The sequence below is a fragment of the Lygodium microphyllum genome, chromosome 3, assembly GCF_053477565.2.
Source record: "Lygodium microphyllum isolate KBCC chromosome 3, Lygodium_microphyllum_v1.1.10, whole genome shotgun sequence".
NCBI classification, from domain to species: domain Eukaryota; kingdom Viridiplantae; phylum Streptophyta; class Polypodiopsida; order Schizaeales; family Lygodiaceae; genus Lygodium; species Lygodium microphyllum.
The window spans coordinates 128592576-128606943 of NC_141137.1; the positions used below are offsets into that span (position 1 = coordinate 128592576).

The 14368-nt window shown below is 39.8% G+C and overlaps 1 protein-coding gene across 1 annotated transcript; it reads right to left on the reverse strand.

Moving 5' to 3' along the window:
* Nucleotides 1-231: 231 nt before the first annotated feature.
* Nucleotides 232-1940, reverse strand: LOC148038887 (uncharacterized). The gene is made up of 2 exons (XM_087675483.1): nucleotides 1805-1940; nucleotides 232-1710 (listed from the first exon to the last, which is right to left on the reverse strand). The coding sequence occupies exons 1-2, from the start codon at nucleotides 1842-1844 to the stop codon at nucleotides 593-595; spliced, it is 1158 nt and encodes a 385-aa protein (XP_087531609.1). The 5' UTR covers nucleotides 1845-1940; the 3' UTR covers nucleotides 232-592.
* Between the last annotated feature and the right edge of the window lie 12428 nt (nucleotides 1941-14368).

The following is a 14368-nucleotide window of genomic DNA, read 5'->3' on the forward strand; positions in this document are numbered from 1 at the left end:
ATAACTCAAAGTTTGTAGTGCTCTAAGGGATAGTGATTATGAAAACTCAGGCCATGGATGCATAGAAAACAAGAGCTCAAGAGAGGTCCGTGTGTTGTAGCTTATTCTTGTTCGTCAGAGAAACTTATTGAAGCCTAAGATATGTAATTCGTTATATTGAAATTAGAGACGGGTAGTCAGTTTTGTTTATGGGGAATGTTTATATTTCCGATCGTCAAGTTTACATGGAGTATATAACGAATTTTATGGATCAGGTTTGCATAGAACATGAGGATTTTCATAAATGCAATCCGCTTAATAGCGAAGGAACACGAACTTCATATATGATGGAAGTTTAAAGCGAGAACCGAGACTTCTTCGCGTGCTTCGTTGTTACGTTGCCATATAACGCCACGCTTACTACAAATACATAGGATCGACTTACTGGAAGTGATCCAGGGTCCACTCAGTATAGCTCACTCCTCACTCCTTGTGTGCTTCTGTTTCATTAAGTGATTAGTAAGGTAAGGTAAGGTATCAGGGCGATCGTGATAGTATCAAGAGGCCTTTGGTAAAACTCGAGTTTCATAGCACCAAACATGGACTTGCTTTTTCACGAGTTTGGACCGGAAGAAGGGTTGCTGGAATAGGAAGACTGATTGCACTGCATGGAAGGAGCACCATGGTTAGGGGAGGGGGCCAGCTGAGAGATGGACATGCCCATGAGAGCAGCCACGGTGGGGTTCTGGCCCGTGAGGAGAACGTTGGGAAGCTGGGAGATGTCACGGTTGCCAACGGAGAGGGCGAGGGTGTCGAAGCTGCTGTCGATGAGGGCTCTGGGGTTACTGGCGGCTGGGGCGGCAGGAGCGGCGACGCCGGTCATCGGAGCAAGGGAGTATGTGGGCAGGTCGGAGGCGGAGGAGGAGGAGGAGCTGGGGGTGGTGGGGGCGCCCTCAGAACAGCCGGCGCAGTCTGGGGCGAGCTGGTCGAGGTAGTCGGGGGCGAAGGTCGACCGGCAGGTGTCGGTGGCGTGGCGGGGGTCGTGATCGACGGCGGCGAGGGTGGGGAAAAACCAGGAGTTGCGGCCGGGGGGCGGGCGGTGCTGCAGGGAGAGGCGCAGTGACAGGTTGACGAGGCCCTGGATGCGGCCGGAGGGGCGCACCAGCTGGCAGGCCATGTACTCGGGGCGGTCGCAGCTGAGGTTGCGCGTGGCCTCAGAGAGCGCGATGTGGGCGCTGCCCACCAGGGTGTCCGAGACGGCGCCGTGGTTGTACACCTGGATGCACAGATTCGGGGGTTGGCACGTGTCGGCGTCCGGGAGGGGCAGGCGCAGGTGGTGGTCCCACACAGGCGAAGAGCCCGCGCTGGGGGCCACGCGCGTGCGGTGCTTGCGGTCGGGGTCAATCCACACCACCGCATAGGGGCTCATGTTCCCGAACATGCGCACGTCCTTGAGGCCCTGCGCCGATATCAGCGTCACCTCCAAGAAACCGGCCGAGCCCCCGGCCTCATGAATATCGGCTTCTTGCTGATGCTCCGCCTGTTCCCCCGACTCATCTCCTCCTCCCCCTTTTGATTCACGAATATTATTATCCTTTTCGTACGATCCCCCATCACCTCCCCTATCTTGCCCCTCAACGTTCCCTGATGTCGTCTCGCTACTCCCTGGCGGCGCAAGATATCCCTCACGATGGCCCCCTTCATGATCGTGCTGAATACCCCCATCAGCGCCTGCCATGCACGGTCTGCTTAATTTCTCAGCAAATCACCAATATACTACCGTTGACATTTAATGCGATATGTAAACATCGCGGAAGCAACTTACTTGGCTTCTTTGTTGGGGCGCTGCTGCTGGACGACGACATCCCGCTGCCTCCTGCCTGCCGCTGCTAATTCTATCGGATAACAGCATGCACGATATAACTGCTCCACCCGAGCACTGCGTTCTATATTTTCTTGACGTGCCCATACCAAGCTATATGCGTAATTCGTTGGTTTAGAGTCAAGCCACACCTAAGTAAATTTTAACTTGTACAAGTATATAGTCAAGTTTAATAAAGTGTGGTTGGTTTATTTGATAAATTTTTAACTTTGCGTTAGAACCTTAGGGAGTTTATTGAGTAACTCTGAAAATGGTGGTACTCCATGAACTTGGAGAAGCCCAAAGACTTGGCAATTATTAATTGGTGTAAATCATATTCTCTCTCTTGAAGACCTTTTTCTCTTTCCTCTAAATGGCTCTCTCACCTCAAACATTGTGTCTCTCCTTGCTGGCACAAGTAGTTGGATAATCTCTTGTCTCCTCAAACAACTTCCATTGCAATCTTCGATCACCTCTTGGTAACTCGATTACAAGCATGGATAATTGTAAATGTCCATGCCACATCCACATTGATTTGGATGATGAGTATGCAACTCTTCACAAAAGAAACAAGCTATCTGGTCACACACCGACTATGTCACAAGTAGCTTTTGAGGAGTTTCTACAGAGGAAAACTCTTGAAATGTAGGAAATTCTCTAATTTTTCCTAGGTAAGTATATGCATAACTAGGAAACTACATTCCCTGCGCAGGGAATCCTAGACATGCATGTATGCATTCCTTATATATAATAAGAAAATTTTGGGGATTTGTAGGTCATAAAGCTAGGGAATCATGTTTCCCACATAGCATAGGAGGGAATCATAGGCCACATAACTAGGGAATTAGGTTTTTCCACAATTCATACTAGGGACTTACAATTAGCCATATCAAGAATATATGCTTTAGGAAAATTTACAAATAGTTTGTGGAAAATGGTCACTAAACAAATTATGCTTAAATTAAGTAGTCACTCAATAATACAATATTTCTTCTCATCCCTTTTAAATACAAAATTCTGCAAAATTATTCTCCTTACTCCTCTAATGATTATTTGGTGGTGCACCAAGCCTTATAAAGGTAACTATATTGATCAATATTTTAACATTTAGCACCATGTGACCTAGCAAAAATATTCTCCTTACTCCTCTTATGATTATTTGGTGATGCATCAAGCCCTATAAAGGTAACTATATTAGTAAATAATTTAACATTTAGCACCATGTGACCTAGCTCAATACTTATGGAAATTAGGAACCGATTGTACTATGCCATTTGTACATTTTCTTCCACACGTTTCTAATGTATGTGCATTGCAAAAATAGATGAAAAGGATCCTCTTTTGAATAAGGGCAATGTCCTATGATAAGCATCAACGCACTAAGTCTAGCTCTTGGAAAACTTCAACATAACTAGTCTCAAAAGATGTATATTAAACTTATATCAAGATGTTGCATTCCATGTTGGTAAAGTTAGACTTGTGCATTTTCTCACATACATAGGTTTGTTGAAATTACTGTAATTATTCCAAATTAGGTTATAGGTTAAGGACACATTGCCCATCTCACCTATAATCAAGACTAATTGAGGTTCAAAATACCAAGATATTGTTATGGAAAACATGAAAGAGATCAAAGCTCGAAAAATAGGTTGGTTTCTAAGGGTATATATGTTATAGTCCACTTTATTTGACGTCAAGGAGTACCAAAACCTAAATAGCTATAAAGGTACCTAGTTAATTTCTTATAATCCCACATTTCTTCTAAAAATTAATTTCATTTTAAGAATTGATGGGGCAATTTAGGATTTTTTGTAATAACAAATATATCCTCTTTAAGCCCAAAGCATCCAATCAAATAGTCATTCTAGGTGACAAATCATCCTCACAAACGTAGGTGACAAATCATCCTCACAAACGTACCTAGCAAATCTTGACTATTTTAAGTTGTTGCTATTGTTTTTTATGTTTTTCATGAAAAAATACCCTCTAAGGAGAAGGGTCCATAATGGGTCAAATCCAAATTTATTGGAAAGGGATTTGTTCATGCTCAATTGGGTTTAGTGAGACTTGGGCCACTATCTTCTCTAGTTAGCAGCTCGTTAGCAAGCTCTTCTCTTGAACCTAGATAGTGTGTGCTTAGAATATCACAAGATCGTGCACTTAGTTGGTAACAAGACAACAATATAGATGACGATCCTCATGAGAGAAAGTGCAATACACATTTATAGAGTGGCATACACATTTCTATTAGAAGTGGATGTAGCAATGGAAGAATAGAAGAATATTAAAATAAACTATTGGAACACAAGACATAAGAAAGAGAAAAGAGGAAACAAAAGAACACTACAAAGGAGAACTCAGAGATCTACTTGGGAAATGAAATCCATATTAAGTCATGCGTACAACAACAAGTCACTATTTGCATTGGCATTGGCACTAGCTCCCTCTCTCCAGATGGGCCTTGCACTAGAATTTGCAAGGGGTGAATGACAACCTGTGGAGGAGGAGCCTGAACCTAAAGGCAAAAAATATGCCAATAATGAAAAAAAAAGCATTAAATGTAATTGCACCACAGTAAAATAATGCAAAAGTAGACTTTTGTAGATAAAATGCAAGTAACAAATAACTGAAAACAAGCCAATTTGGATCTTTAGTAAGTCACCTAGTCATAATCATAGATAAAAGAAGAGCAATGATCAACAAAGAAGAGTGATGGATGACATGTTACAACAAAAAATAGCAAAAAGAGCTCCCTCTCTCTAGTAGAAGGCTCCATCTCTCCAGTAGGACCCTACACTAGAATTTGCAAGTGGTGAATGATAGATTGTGGAGGAGGGAGCTTGAACATAAAGGCAAAAAATATGCCAATAATGTGATAAGGTCAACCAAAATTTAATGCTAGTTGGCCAACAATAGATGCCAAAATCGTCACCATAATGACAAGTAAAAAATACCTAAAATACTCAATAATGTCCATCCCACTAAAACACATCCCAGGTTTACTCATGAGCTAACTATGTTGCTAACAATTTCTAACACCCCCTCTTCATGCTCAATAAATGCAATGGTAAAAGGTGATTAAAATGATATAGAGAAACCAATAAGATTCTAAAATCATGAATGCTCAAGTCTCACACATAGATTAGATGTGCCTTAAAGAGAACACAAAAAAGGCTCATCAAATATTATCCATGAGATTAGCAAACAACTCCCTACACGTGGTAGCTCACCAACGTTCAAGATGGTCTAAGTAATAGTTTCTCAAAGCTCCAAGAAGACTATTCAATAATTCTTAGCCATATGTAACATTTGGAAGGCCATATAATATCAAAGAATATTCGAGCCCCAAGCTATTGATCATAGCAAGGACTATAATGTGATTTTCTCAGAGCCCTAATAAATAAATTCCTCAAAATTTGGCAATCAAAGCTCATTTACTATCTAAGAGGAAATATGCATATACTTATGCAGAAATACATAAGTCCCCAATGGTTATGGGATCAATGTTGAGCAAAGACTTGATGGACCATCAAGCTTTTCCCCAATTTCTCATATGAAAATGGCATATGTTCTTAATTCATATTAAATGATCAATTTGTTTGACGTCATTGGCATGCTTGTTGTACAAAGAGATGATATGGAATATTGCATGTCCTTTCCAATTTGACTTGCTTGATACATATAACTTTGTGGGTCAAGATTAGATGTTGTATAGGTTGACAACAAGGAGTTGTATTAGAAGGTTGAGTGACATATACCTAACCTCTTTGATAGGCTAGAATATCACATCTTTTCTTGTTTAACTTGCCTGATACATATAACTTTGTGGGTCAAGATTAGATGTACAAGTTGTCACAAGGAGTTGTATTAGAGGGCTGAGTGATATGAAAATATGGTAAAGTTATCTAAAACCTAGCTTCAAAAGACACAGAAACAAAGGAGCTGGATTAGAAGGTCAAGTGACATGAAAAGATGGTAAAGTTCTCTAAACCCTAGCTTCAACACACATAGAAACAAGGGCCATGGACACTACATTGCACTAAGTTCTTGTACACATACTAGTGCTTTGTATATCCCTACTTCTCAAACAACTTCCATGCGAAGGAGGGATGTGGCATGAGACTAGGGAACCATTAGAGGAAATTGAAGAGGCACTAAAGAGGGCTTATATCCTCATGGATAGTTGCAAAAACAAGAGCTACGTGTACTTGTTAGCTTTGGGCTAGATCACTGTGTCCTAGTTCAATAGGTGGAGATTGATAGATTGCTTGGGTTGATCCCTCTCATTACTTTGGTGCATAAGAACCGAGTTAGTACTAGGGGAATCGAGGCATTGTTATGGAGGAGGATGCAAGTTCCTACTCCAATATTACATGCACCGACATCTCACAAATTTCATCTTTAAAACTCTAGGTGTAAGCAGTGATTGTTCTCATTTTGGATATACACTCCTTCATGTCATTGTAATACTCTTGTAGTATCATTGTTCAATATGTTATGTAGATGGTACCATGGTAGTGATGTTTTGAAAAAATACACATTTGTTGTTGCATCTTCTTCTTCTCCACCATGCATTGGGGCGGCAAGATTAGCTGCATGATTAGTTGCATCTTCATGTGTAATAGACATCTATTTCATTGTTGGCTCTCTTTAATGGGGCAAAGAGATTGGGAGGCACAAAGAGGTGGTCAGATTCTTGTTCATGATCTTTGATCATTTGAGTAGGGTCAACATCCACCCTAGCCATGGTGGGCATGGGACAAAGGTTCTCCTGGGATAGGGCTTTTGCAAGAAAGGTAGGCTTTAGCTAGAATAAAAGGTTGCAATGGTATCTTTTAGATCATTTGTGGTATCAAGCATGTCAACATCATCATCGACCATCACTAGGTTGGCTTCCACTAAGGGTAAGGTGGGCATAGGAGCACTAGGACCAGTAGTAGCAAGTTGTTCGCCTTCCTCTTGTTGGATAGGCATCAAGCCCCATGCCATTACCAAGCGACTGATACCATGTGGAAGGCCATGGCCAAGAGGCCTCCCACCATCAAAGTGAAGTAGAGAAAGCATGATAGAGAGGACAATCAGAGTTGAAAACGGTACAATTGCTCAAGTGAAACCAATAAGAGACATTGTGCATGATGCAATAGAACTATGGAAAAACCTTCTAGGGGCAGATTGTGAATCTCCTTCATCACCAAAGAAAGTTGGTATTCTATTTTGAAATATATCTAGTTGTCTAGTTGTGTAGCCTATTTGGAGGAGGTTGGGACTACAATAAAAAGGCATACTCTATCTTCTACAAGAGACCGTGATTCACCTGCAAAGAGTGTTGGGGTACATAGGAAAAAGGGGGTAGGGCATGCATGTGACATGAAAAAGCAGGGGCTGCAATTTGCATTAGGGTAGGTCTTGCTTATTTTCTTAAATGCAATAGGGAAGGTCATGCAGTGACATAATATGTCCCCTAGGTCTTTTGAGTGACAATGCATTACAGGTTAAGTTGACACACATACCAACCTTTACATAAGACTTGGTCCATCAAAGGTTGCAAGTTTTCTTGAATACAAGAAAATGCATGCCTTAGCTATTTGTTAGCTCATACAAATCAAAGGTAGAAGATAGCTATAGTGAAGCTTACATGAGGAGGCAGTCATCCATGAAACAACATGTGCAATCTATCATCATTTTTTATATCTTCATGTAGAGAAGGTGAAGGCAGCTAGTGTGGCATGGTCAAAATGTGGGTAGAAAGTACATTTAAAAGTCTATTACAGAATACACTAATAAGGGGAGTAGCCACCATGAAATTAAAAATGATCAGTAGTCTTTAGCTTTCCAAGTCAAGATGGAAGATTGAGATTAGGAGCAACTCCTCCCTCTCAAATAACAATCAATGTCATTATTGTCATTGCTTCCTTTGACCCAAGATCTTGATGCTCATTTTTTGGAAAATTTTATGCATCTATAGGATAGGTTAGATTGGTTCTTATGATCGACAATCATGTTGGAACAAATTAATGTGTGCTTATGTACTAAAGGTAATAGTCTATACCCTACAACACCTTGATGAAGAGGGTTTGCATATACATTTTTGTAACATAAATATTCACATATAATAGTCTGGCATCTTAGTCTATAACTTGCCTTATTTCTTTCCTTTAAAACATTCTTGGATTCACTTAGCTTTACAAGTTTCCTTCTATTGTCTTATTTTATGTTATCTGGTTGACCAAATGCATGAGCATTATCCATGTCTGGTATTTGTGGCAACTTGATGAGTGTCTAGGTAGTGGATTGACTTTCTATTTGAGAGTATGCACAAAGGCAATGTGTGAATGGGGATCCATGGCATGACATCCAATGTCATAGTAGGCTCTTCTGTATGCCATAACAAGTCCTTTTGTGTGTAGATTACTCACTAATATTTTTAATGGCAAGGCATGACTACAGGGGATAAATAATTAGACTAATGGAGTGTTGCTCAAGTTTGGTCTATAAAGTCAAACTTAAAAGAGGCTACTACACCTTCAAGCAAGTATTGAAAGTTTTACAATGGCAAGTGCTATATAGTCTTGTACTCTGATCCAAGAGAACAAAGAGATGAACATATTGTATTTTCTTAGTTGGGAGAACATAGAACTGTGGTAATCAAACATGTTTTGTCAGGTGTAGTGGTGTGTATATGTAATTATCTTCTTTTTTCACAATGGTAAGCCTGTGTATTGGCAGGTCACCCTTTCTTCAATAGCACAATATGCCAATGGAATTGCAAGTCCCATGCTTCAATTTGTAGTTCAGGTAATGCCTTTTGTTAGAATATAGAGCTTCTATATTGTCTTATCATTGTAATTATGTGATTGTCACTGTAATTGTGGTGGAAATTTGAAATTTTCTGTTTAAAAAACAAGCTTAAACAAATTGAATTTGCCATGCTATCAACCAACCATCATAGCTTCTTTTTTTTGTCTACATAGTCACACAATTGGGTGGCATCATTCTTGAATCATAAATGGACTACTCTTGTTGTGTTTGGATCTGTCTTGGATACAACACATTCTCAGATATACTTCAAAAGTCATGGGTACAACACATTCTCAGAGAAGCTTTAGATTTGTCTTATTAGTTACAAAAATGTAGGTTTAGAGGTGTTTAGAGTATTCTAGTAGGTCTATTATAATAGTTATAGATAGGTTGCTCTCTTGATCCATGGCATTCCCTATAATAGCTATAGATGGATTGCTCCAGCTCCTGTTGCCAATGTTGGCCTTTATCTTTGGTCTCACCAAGGACTCTCTAGACTCTTAGGTTGATGTTGCATCTTGTTTGTTGAACTAAGGATGGCATTGGAAGCAAAGATTCCTTTACCCTTTTCTTCTTTAATTTCTCTTGCATGACTTTGAACATCCAAGAGTAGCTTTGCTAGCTAATCCCCACCTTGTCCAAGGTGCTTTGAATATCCTCTTTGTCTTGGCAAGACCTTTGTGGAAACTTTTCAATGTATTGTTCCTTGGCCTTCTTAAACATCTTCTCTGGCTAACATGTTCCCTATATATTTGGGAGGAATGATGTTACTAATGGCTTGCGATACTCCCTCCACATTCCTCTTACTTTGTCCAGATGGACAATGACCTCGTCGACCACACCAAAATCAATGACGTACACATGAGCATGGATTTGTAATGCATCCATAGAATGCTCTCAGAACACAATAGAAGAATAAAACTAGTTTAGCATGAGTGATCAAATGTTACTATATTCTTGTTATTCTTCTCCTACAACCTCTACTTCTAGGCTTGAGTGTCTCGATATTGTTTAGGCTTCTCTACGTCCTTTACATGACCTGAGCGTCGTTTTCTTCCATCTGGTTTCACGTAGTTGGATTCCAATGCTACTTATTTTTCCTTAGTTCTCCTCTAGATATTTTCTCATTGTATCTATTTTCGGGCATAACCATTGGTTCTCTAACTTCAAAATGATGGAATGGACTACTAGATTTTGAGTATGTGCTAGAAGCCCTGGACGCCCATCTCCAACAAACCTCACTAATGAGGAACATGAAGAGAATGGAAGTGTGCTTCTTGTTGTAGCATCCATAGGATACAACCTACCATTAGTATGTAAGTCGACCGTTTTTCTACCCTTTGATCGTGTTACTTCCAACACACAAGGAACTTTTAATCATTTCCTACATAGGGAAAAAAAAGGAATTCCCTATTGATTCACTAGTTAAAAATACACATAAGTAGGAAAAGTAAATGATAGGAAAAATGAAAAATTTCCTAGTTAGAGAAACTAGGGAATCACATAGGAAATTTCCTACATAGGGAAATTTTTTGAAACTACATAGGGAATTTTCTCTAACTAGGAAATGTTCCATTTTTCTTTCATTTACTTTTCCTAATTATTTATATTCTTAAAACTAGGGAATTCCCCTTTTCTTTCATATGTAGAGAATGATTAAAAGTTCCTTGTGTTTCACATCGTAACTAGCTATAATCATAAAAAGAGAGTGCTAAAGTATGATAGTTGCAACATATTCTTTGACCTAAGAACTTTGTAGAGAGCAATGATTAGGTTTTACTTGCTAGAGCATACAATAGCAAATGGGATTGCTAGTTTTGTTATTGAGTTGGTTGAAAGAGAGATTGTAAAGGATAAGAAGATGGAGAGAGTCTCTATTACTCTGATTAATAGAGCTCTTCAACTAGCTAGCTAGGGCAATGAAAGCATAGAGGGCTCATTGCACTTCAATGTGCAATTAGAGAAATACATTTGATGGTTGGGAGCATTTGGGGTTGACATAGAAGATTTTAATGTGTGGCATTGGGCATTTCAACAAACTTCTATACCTGAGGTGATTAGTGCTCAACAAGAAGGCAAGGAATTAAGTGTTGAAGGCTTTGGAACTAAGTGTTAAAGACATTGAACTGCATGTATAATGTGTTAAGAGGTGCAACTTCTAAAAGTCCTTATATTTACTATATAGCCATGGCCGAGAAGTGCAATGCTACTAGTTGAAATAAGTCACCTGATAGACACATTAAAGATCCCATCTTTCAAGTAGTTCGAGATATACCTTTATCAAATGCATACTTTGTGTAGAATAGTAGAGAAAATGTGTGCATGTAAACATTGCATTTGCATGGAAAGTACAACCCCAAAAGGCTAAGAATGATACTATTAGGGCTATTTAGAAGGTTCTATAAGACATTGGTCTCCACAAGGGCAATGTTGTGATCAAAGTAGATCCTTAGAGATCCAAAAATGGAAACATTGTCCCTAGGAAAATCTCAATAGGTAGATCTAAGGTTGGAAGGAATTGGGGCTTTCATGGTAAACCCCAAAAAAGGAACTTCATGACAAGTTCTTCTCGCATTCATTTTACAACTAATGAAAAGCGTTATACAATGAAGTCAAAGATCGTGGAAATGATGAGAGCAAGAAGCAAGAAGGGAAAAGTCTAGGACACACTAGATAGAGTGTTCATGTATTGTGATAAAACATCTTAGTCGATGGAGGATCTCTCGGGCTCCAAGAAGGCCCTTGGCAAATTCAAAATCTCCAAGAAGGCAAGCTGGGGGGCAAATAATCTCATGCACTATATAGTAAGGAACATCATATTGGATTTCTAGGCATTGAGCCTAATCCTTAGCTCTTGACTAACCCCCTCTTTCATTTCTCATGAACAACATACAATTTATATCATGGTCCCTAGTTTGTGCGACAATATGGGAGTTTGTCGATTTGGTCCACCCAAGGAATAGAAAAGTCCCATTATCTAGCAATGACCAAGTACTTTAGACATACAAGACAAGGCAGTTGTGCACAAAAGGCAAACAACTTACTAAAAGTTATCCATTGCTTTTATAAAGTGAGTGGATAATACAAGATTTTATTCCTCCCTACATGAGCTCAAAGAGGATAGTTTCAACTTCTTTGTTAGCATTTCATCATCCTCTTCCTTTGAGGTTGCTAGCTGTATATGTGGTAGTGGCACTACTAGAGGTGGTAACTCCATAAGAACCCTACCTTGTTCATCTACCACAAAAATTATCTTTTGAGTAGGATGCAAATTGTGCACATCTTGGGCCCCTGTTGCAATGGCATGAATAGTATATGATATGTTGCAAGGAGCCCTTAAAGATTGGCATTTATAATTGATACTAAACACATGCAATGAAAATCTCTTTTTAACCAAAATTATTTTATCTACATTTGCTAGAAGGGGATAGCCTCCACAAAACTTGGTTAGCACCTTCAATGCAAAAAATGAGGAGCCTTGCATCATCGGGAAACACTCATTCTAAAAAATTATAATATGTAACAATAAACATAATATTCAACATTCACTTAAATTAACACAATGTTTCTCTATAATAAATCACACGACATAGTAACCCATATGCATGTCATCTACCACTCTATGTGATCAAATGTTCTAATTTATTGTAAAAGAGTCACATATTTTCTATGCCCTCTTGATTGGGAGCTACTAGCAGCCGATGTCTCTCAACCCCCTACAAAAGAAATAGTCGTCATTGTTGTACATCAAGACCTAGTTGCAAGCATGCATTTTTAGAGAAAAAAAACAAGGACTGTCATTGACTAAGAACAAGGAGAGCATCAATGAAATATCAGTTGATTATAGTAGTTGCGTATACATATGTCATCTACCTTTGTGTGAAGGAGTTACATATTTTTTATGCCTTGTGGACTTGGAGCTATTGATGTCCTTCAATCCCTTGCAAAAGTAGAAGTTTTCATCATTGTACACGACGATCTAGTTGGAAGCATGCATTTTTAGAGAAAAAACTAAGGACTATCATTGACCAATAACAAGGAGAGCATCAACGAAATATTGGTTGATTGTCATCGCCTTCAAGAAAACGTGGCATCCACAATGGGATTATACCACTCTAATCCTCATGGCAACTAATGCCTCCATACTTTCCCAAGTTGGTTAGGCTGAGCCTTTCAATTATTGCAACTCTTTCTTCTTTAGTAGGGAATTGCCTTTGCTCATAAGGCATAGCCTTAGCTTAATGCTTTCAAGTATTTGCTCACCCATGATAAACATTACACCTTCCACTGCAAAATTAGCCAAGAAATGTAGATCTATCTCATCCACTGTCCAACCACCAAGAGTTAGCCTCACTAAACTATGCTAGGGTAGCGAGATTGTAGTCCTCTCACGTATGTCTAGTGAATCCATTACATCAGCCAACAACAAATAGTCTTGGCCATTCAACATAGTAGATGTAGGCAGGTTGGAGATAGATAGGCTTCCTTCCTCACATGGTCAACCAATTGCACACCCTCTAGGTCATCAGGGGTAGTTATGGCTCAATCAAAACTCTATAGAGTAGCCTCCGCTCTCTCCTCCCCTATGTCAAAGGGTATCATCTCATCTATCTCTTCAACCTCTCTAATTGTAATGGCATGCTATCTTTTTTCCTCAGCATGTGATCATTAACGAAGCTTGGATTATCATCCCCTAGGAGATGCAAATAGCAAAGGAATGTAAGGGGGGATTGCATAAGATGACACCTCTTTGAGGGTATTGGGAAATTCTCTATGTCCTTGTGTACATTGCTAGGTAATTTATCCAGTGTGCCCCAATTAGCTTTCTCTTCATGACTTTGTTGTTCACAAAGTCATGAATATGAACATATTCCTATGCCTCTATGTTTACCGTGCCACTTGAAGTCATTCTTTGATATTTCTCCATATGCACACTTAGCACATTCATACAAAAATACAAAACATTCTCAATAGAAAGTGGTGAAGTAAACATACAGGACAGCCCATGAGCATGGGAATGAGAGCATGCACAATGGAGGAACATAAAAAGCTTCTCATTTGGGGATTCCTGAACATCATTCTTAAACTCTGGCAAGTATTTCATCTTTTTTCTTGTTCACAAAAGATAGAATAAACAAAAAGGGTCACTGCTAGGTGATACTTACAAAGTCTCTCTGCATGAGGGAGAGGCCTCCCTTGCCAGGTAGTGATGCATGCAGGCTTCACAAGCAAAATGGTCACTACCAAGTGATACTAGCTTTCTCTACAATAGTGGAGGGGCCCCCTGTCAGAGTGCAGCGATGCGGAAGCGTGGGACCAAGACTGAGAGAGAGAGAGAACGCAGAGAGAAGAGAGAGAGAGAAAGAGATAGTGGAGGATGAAGATCTTTTGTATAAAGTGTGTTGTATACAAAGATATGCAGATATGTACATGGGCGCAGTGCGCGGGACTGCGTGTCTCCACCTCGATGATGCAACCTGTTGTTCACCTCGAAGTTCACTGCAGTCTGCACGATCTCCAGCCTGAAATCTGCAAACAAAGATGTAATCTACACGAATCTCCAGCCTCAAACCTGTGATCAGAAGTGACTGGAAGACTGTAGAAGATCAGCTATAAATAGCTAGAAAATAGATGCCAAAAATAGGCAGGTCGGTTGCATTAAATGCAGCCGATTGTCCAGGTACAGCTCGGATTGCCACGTGGTAGTCTGACTGGGTAGTCCGACTGGCT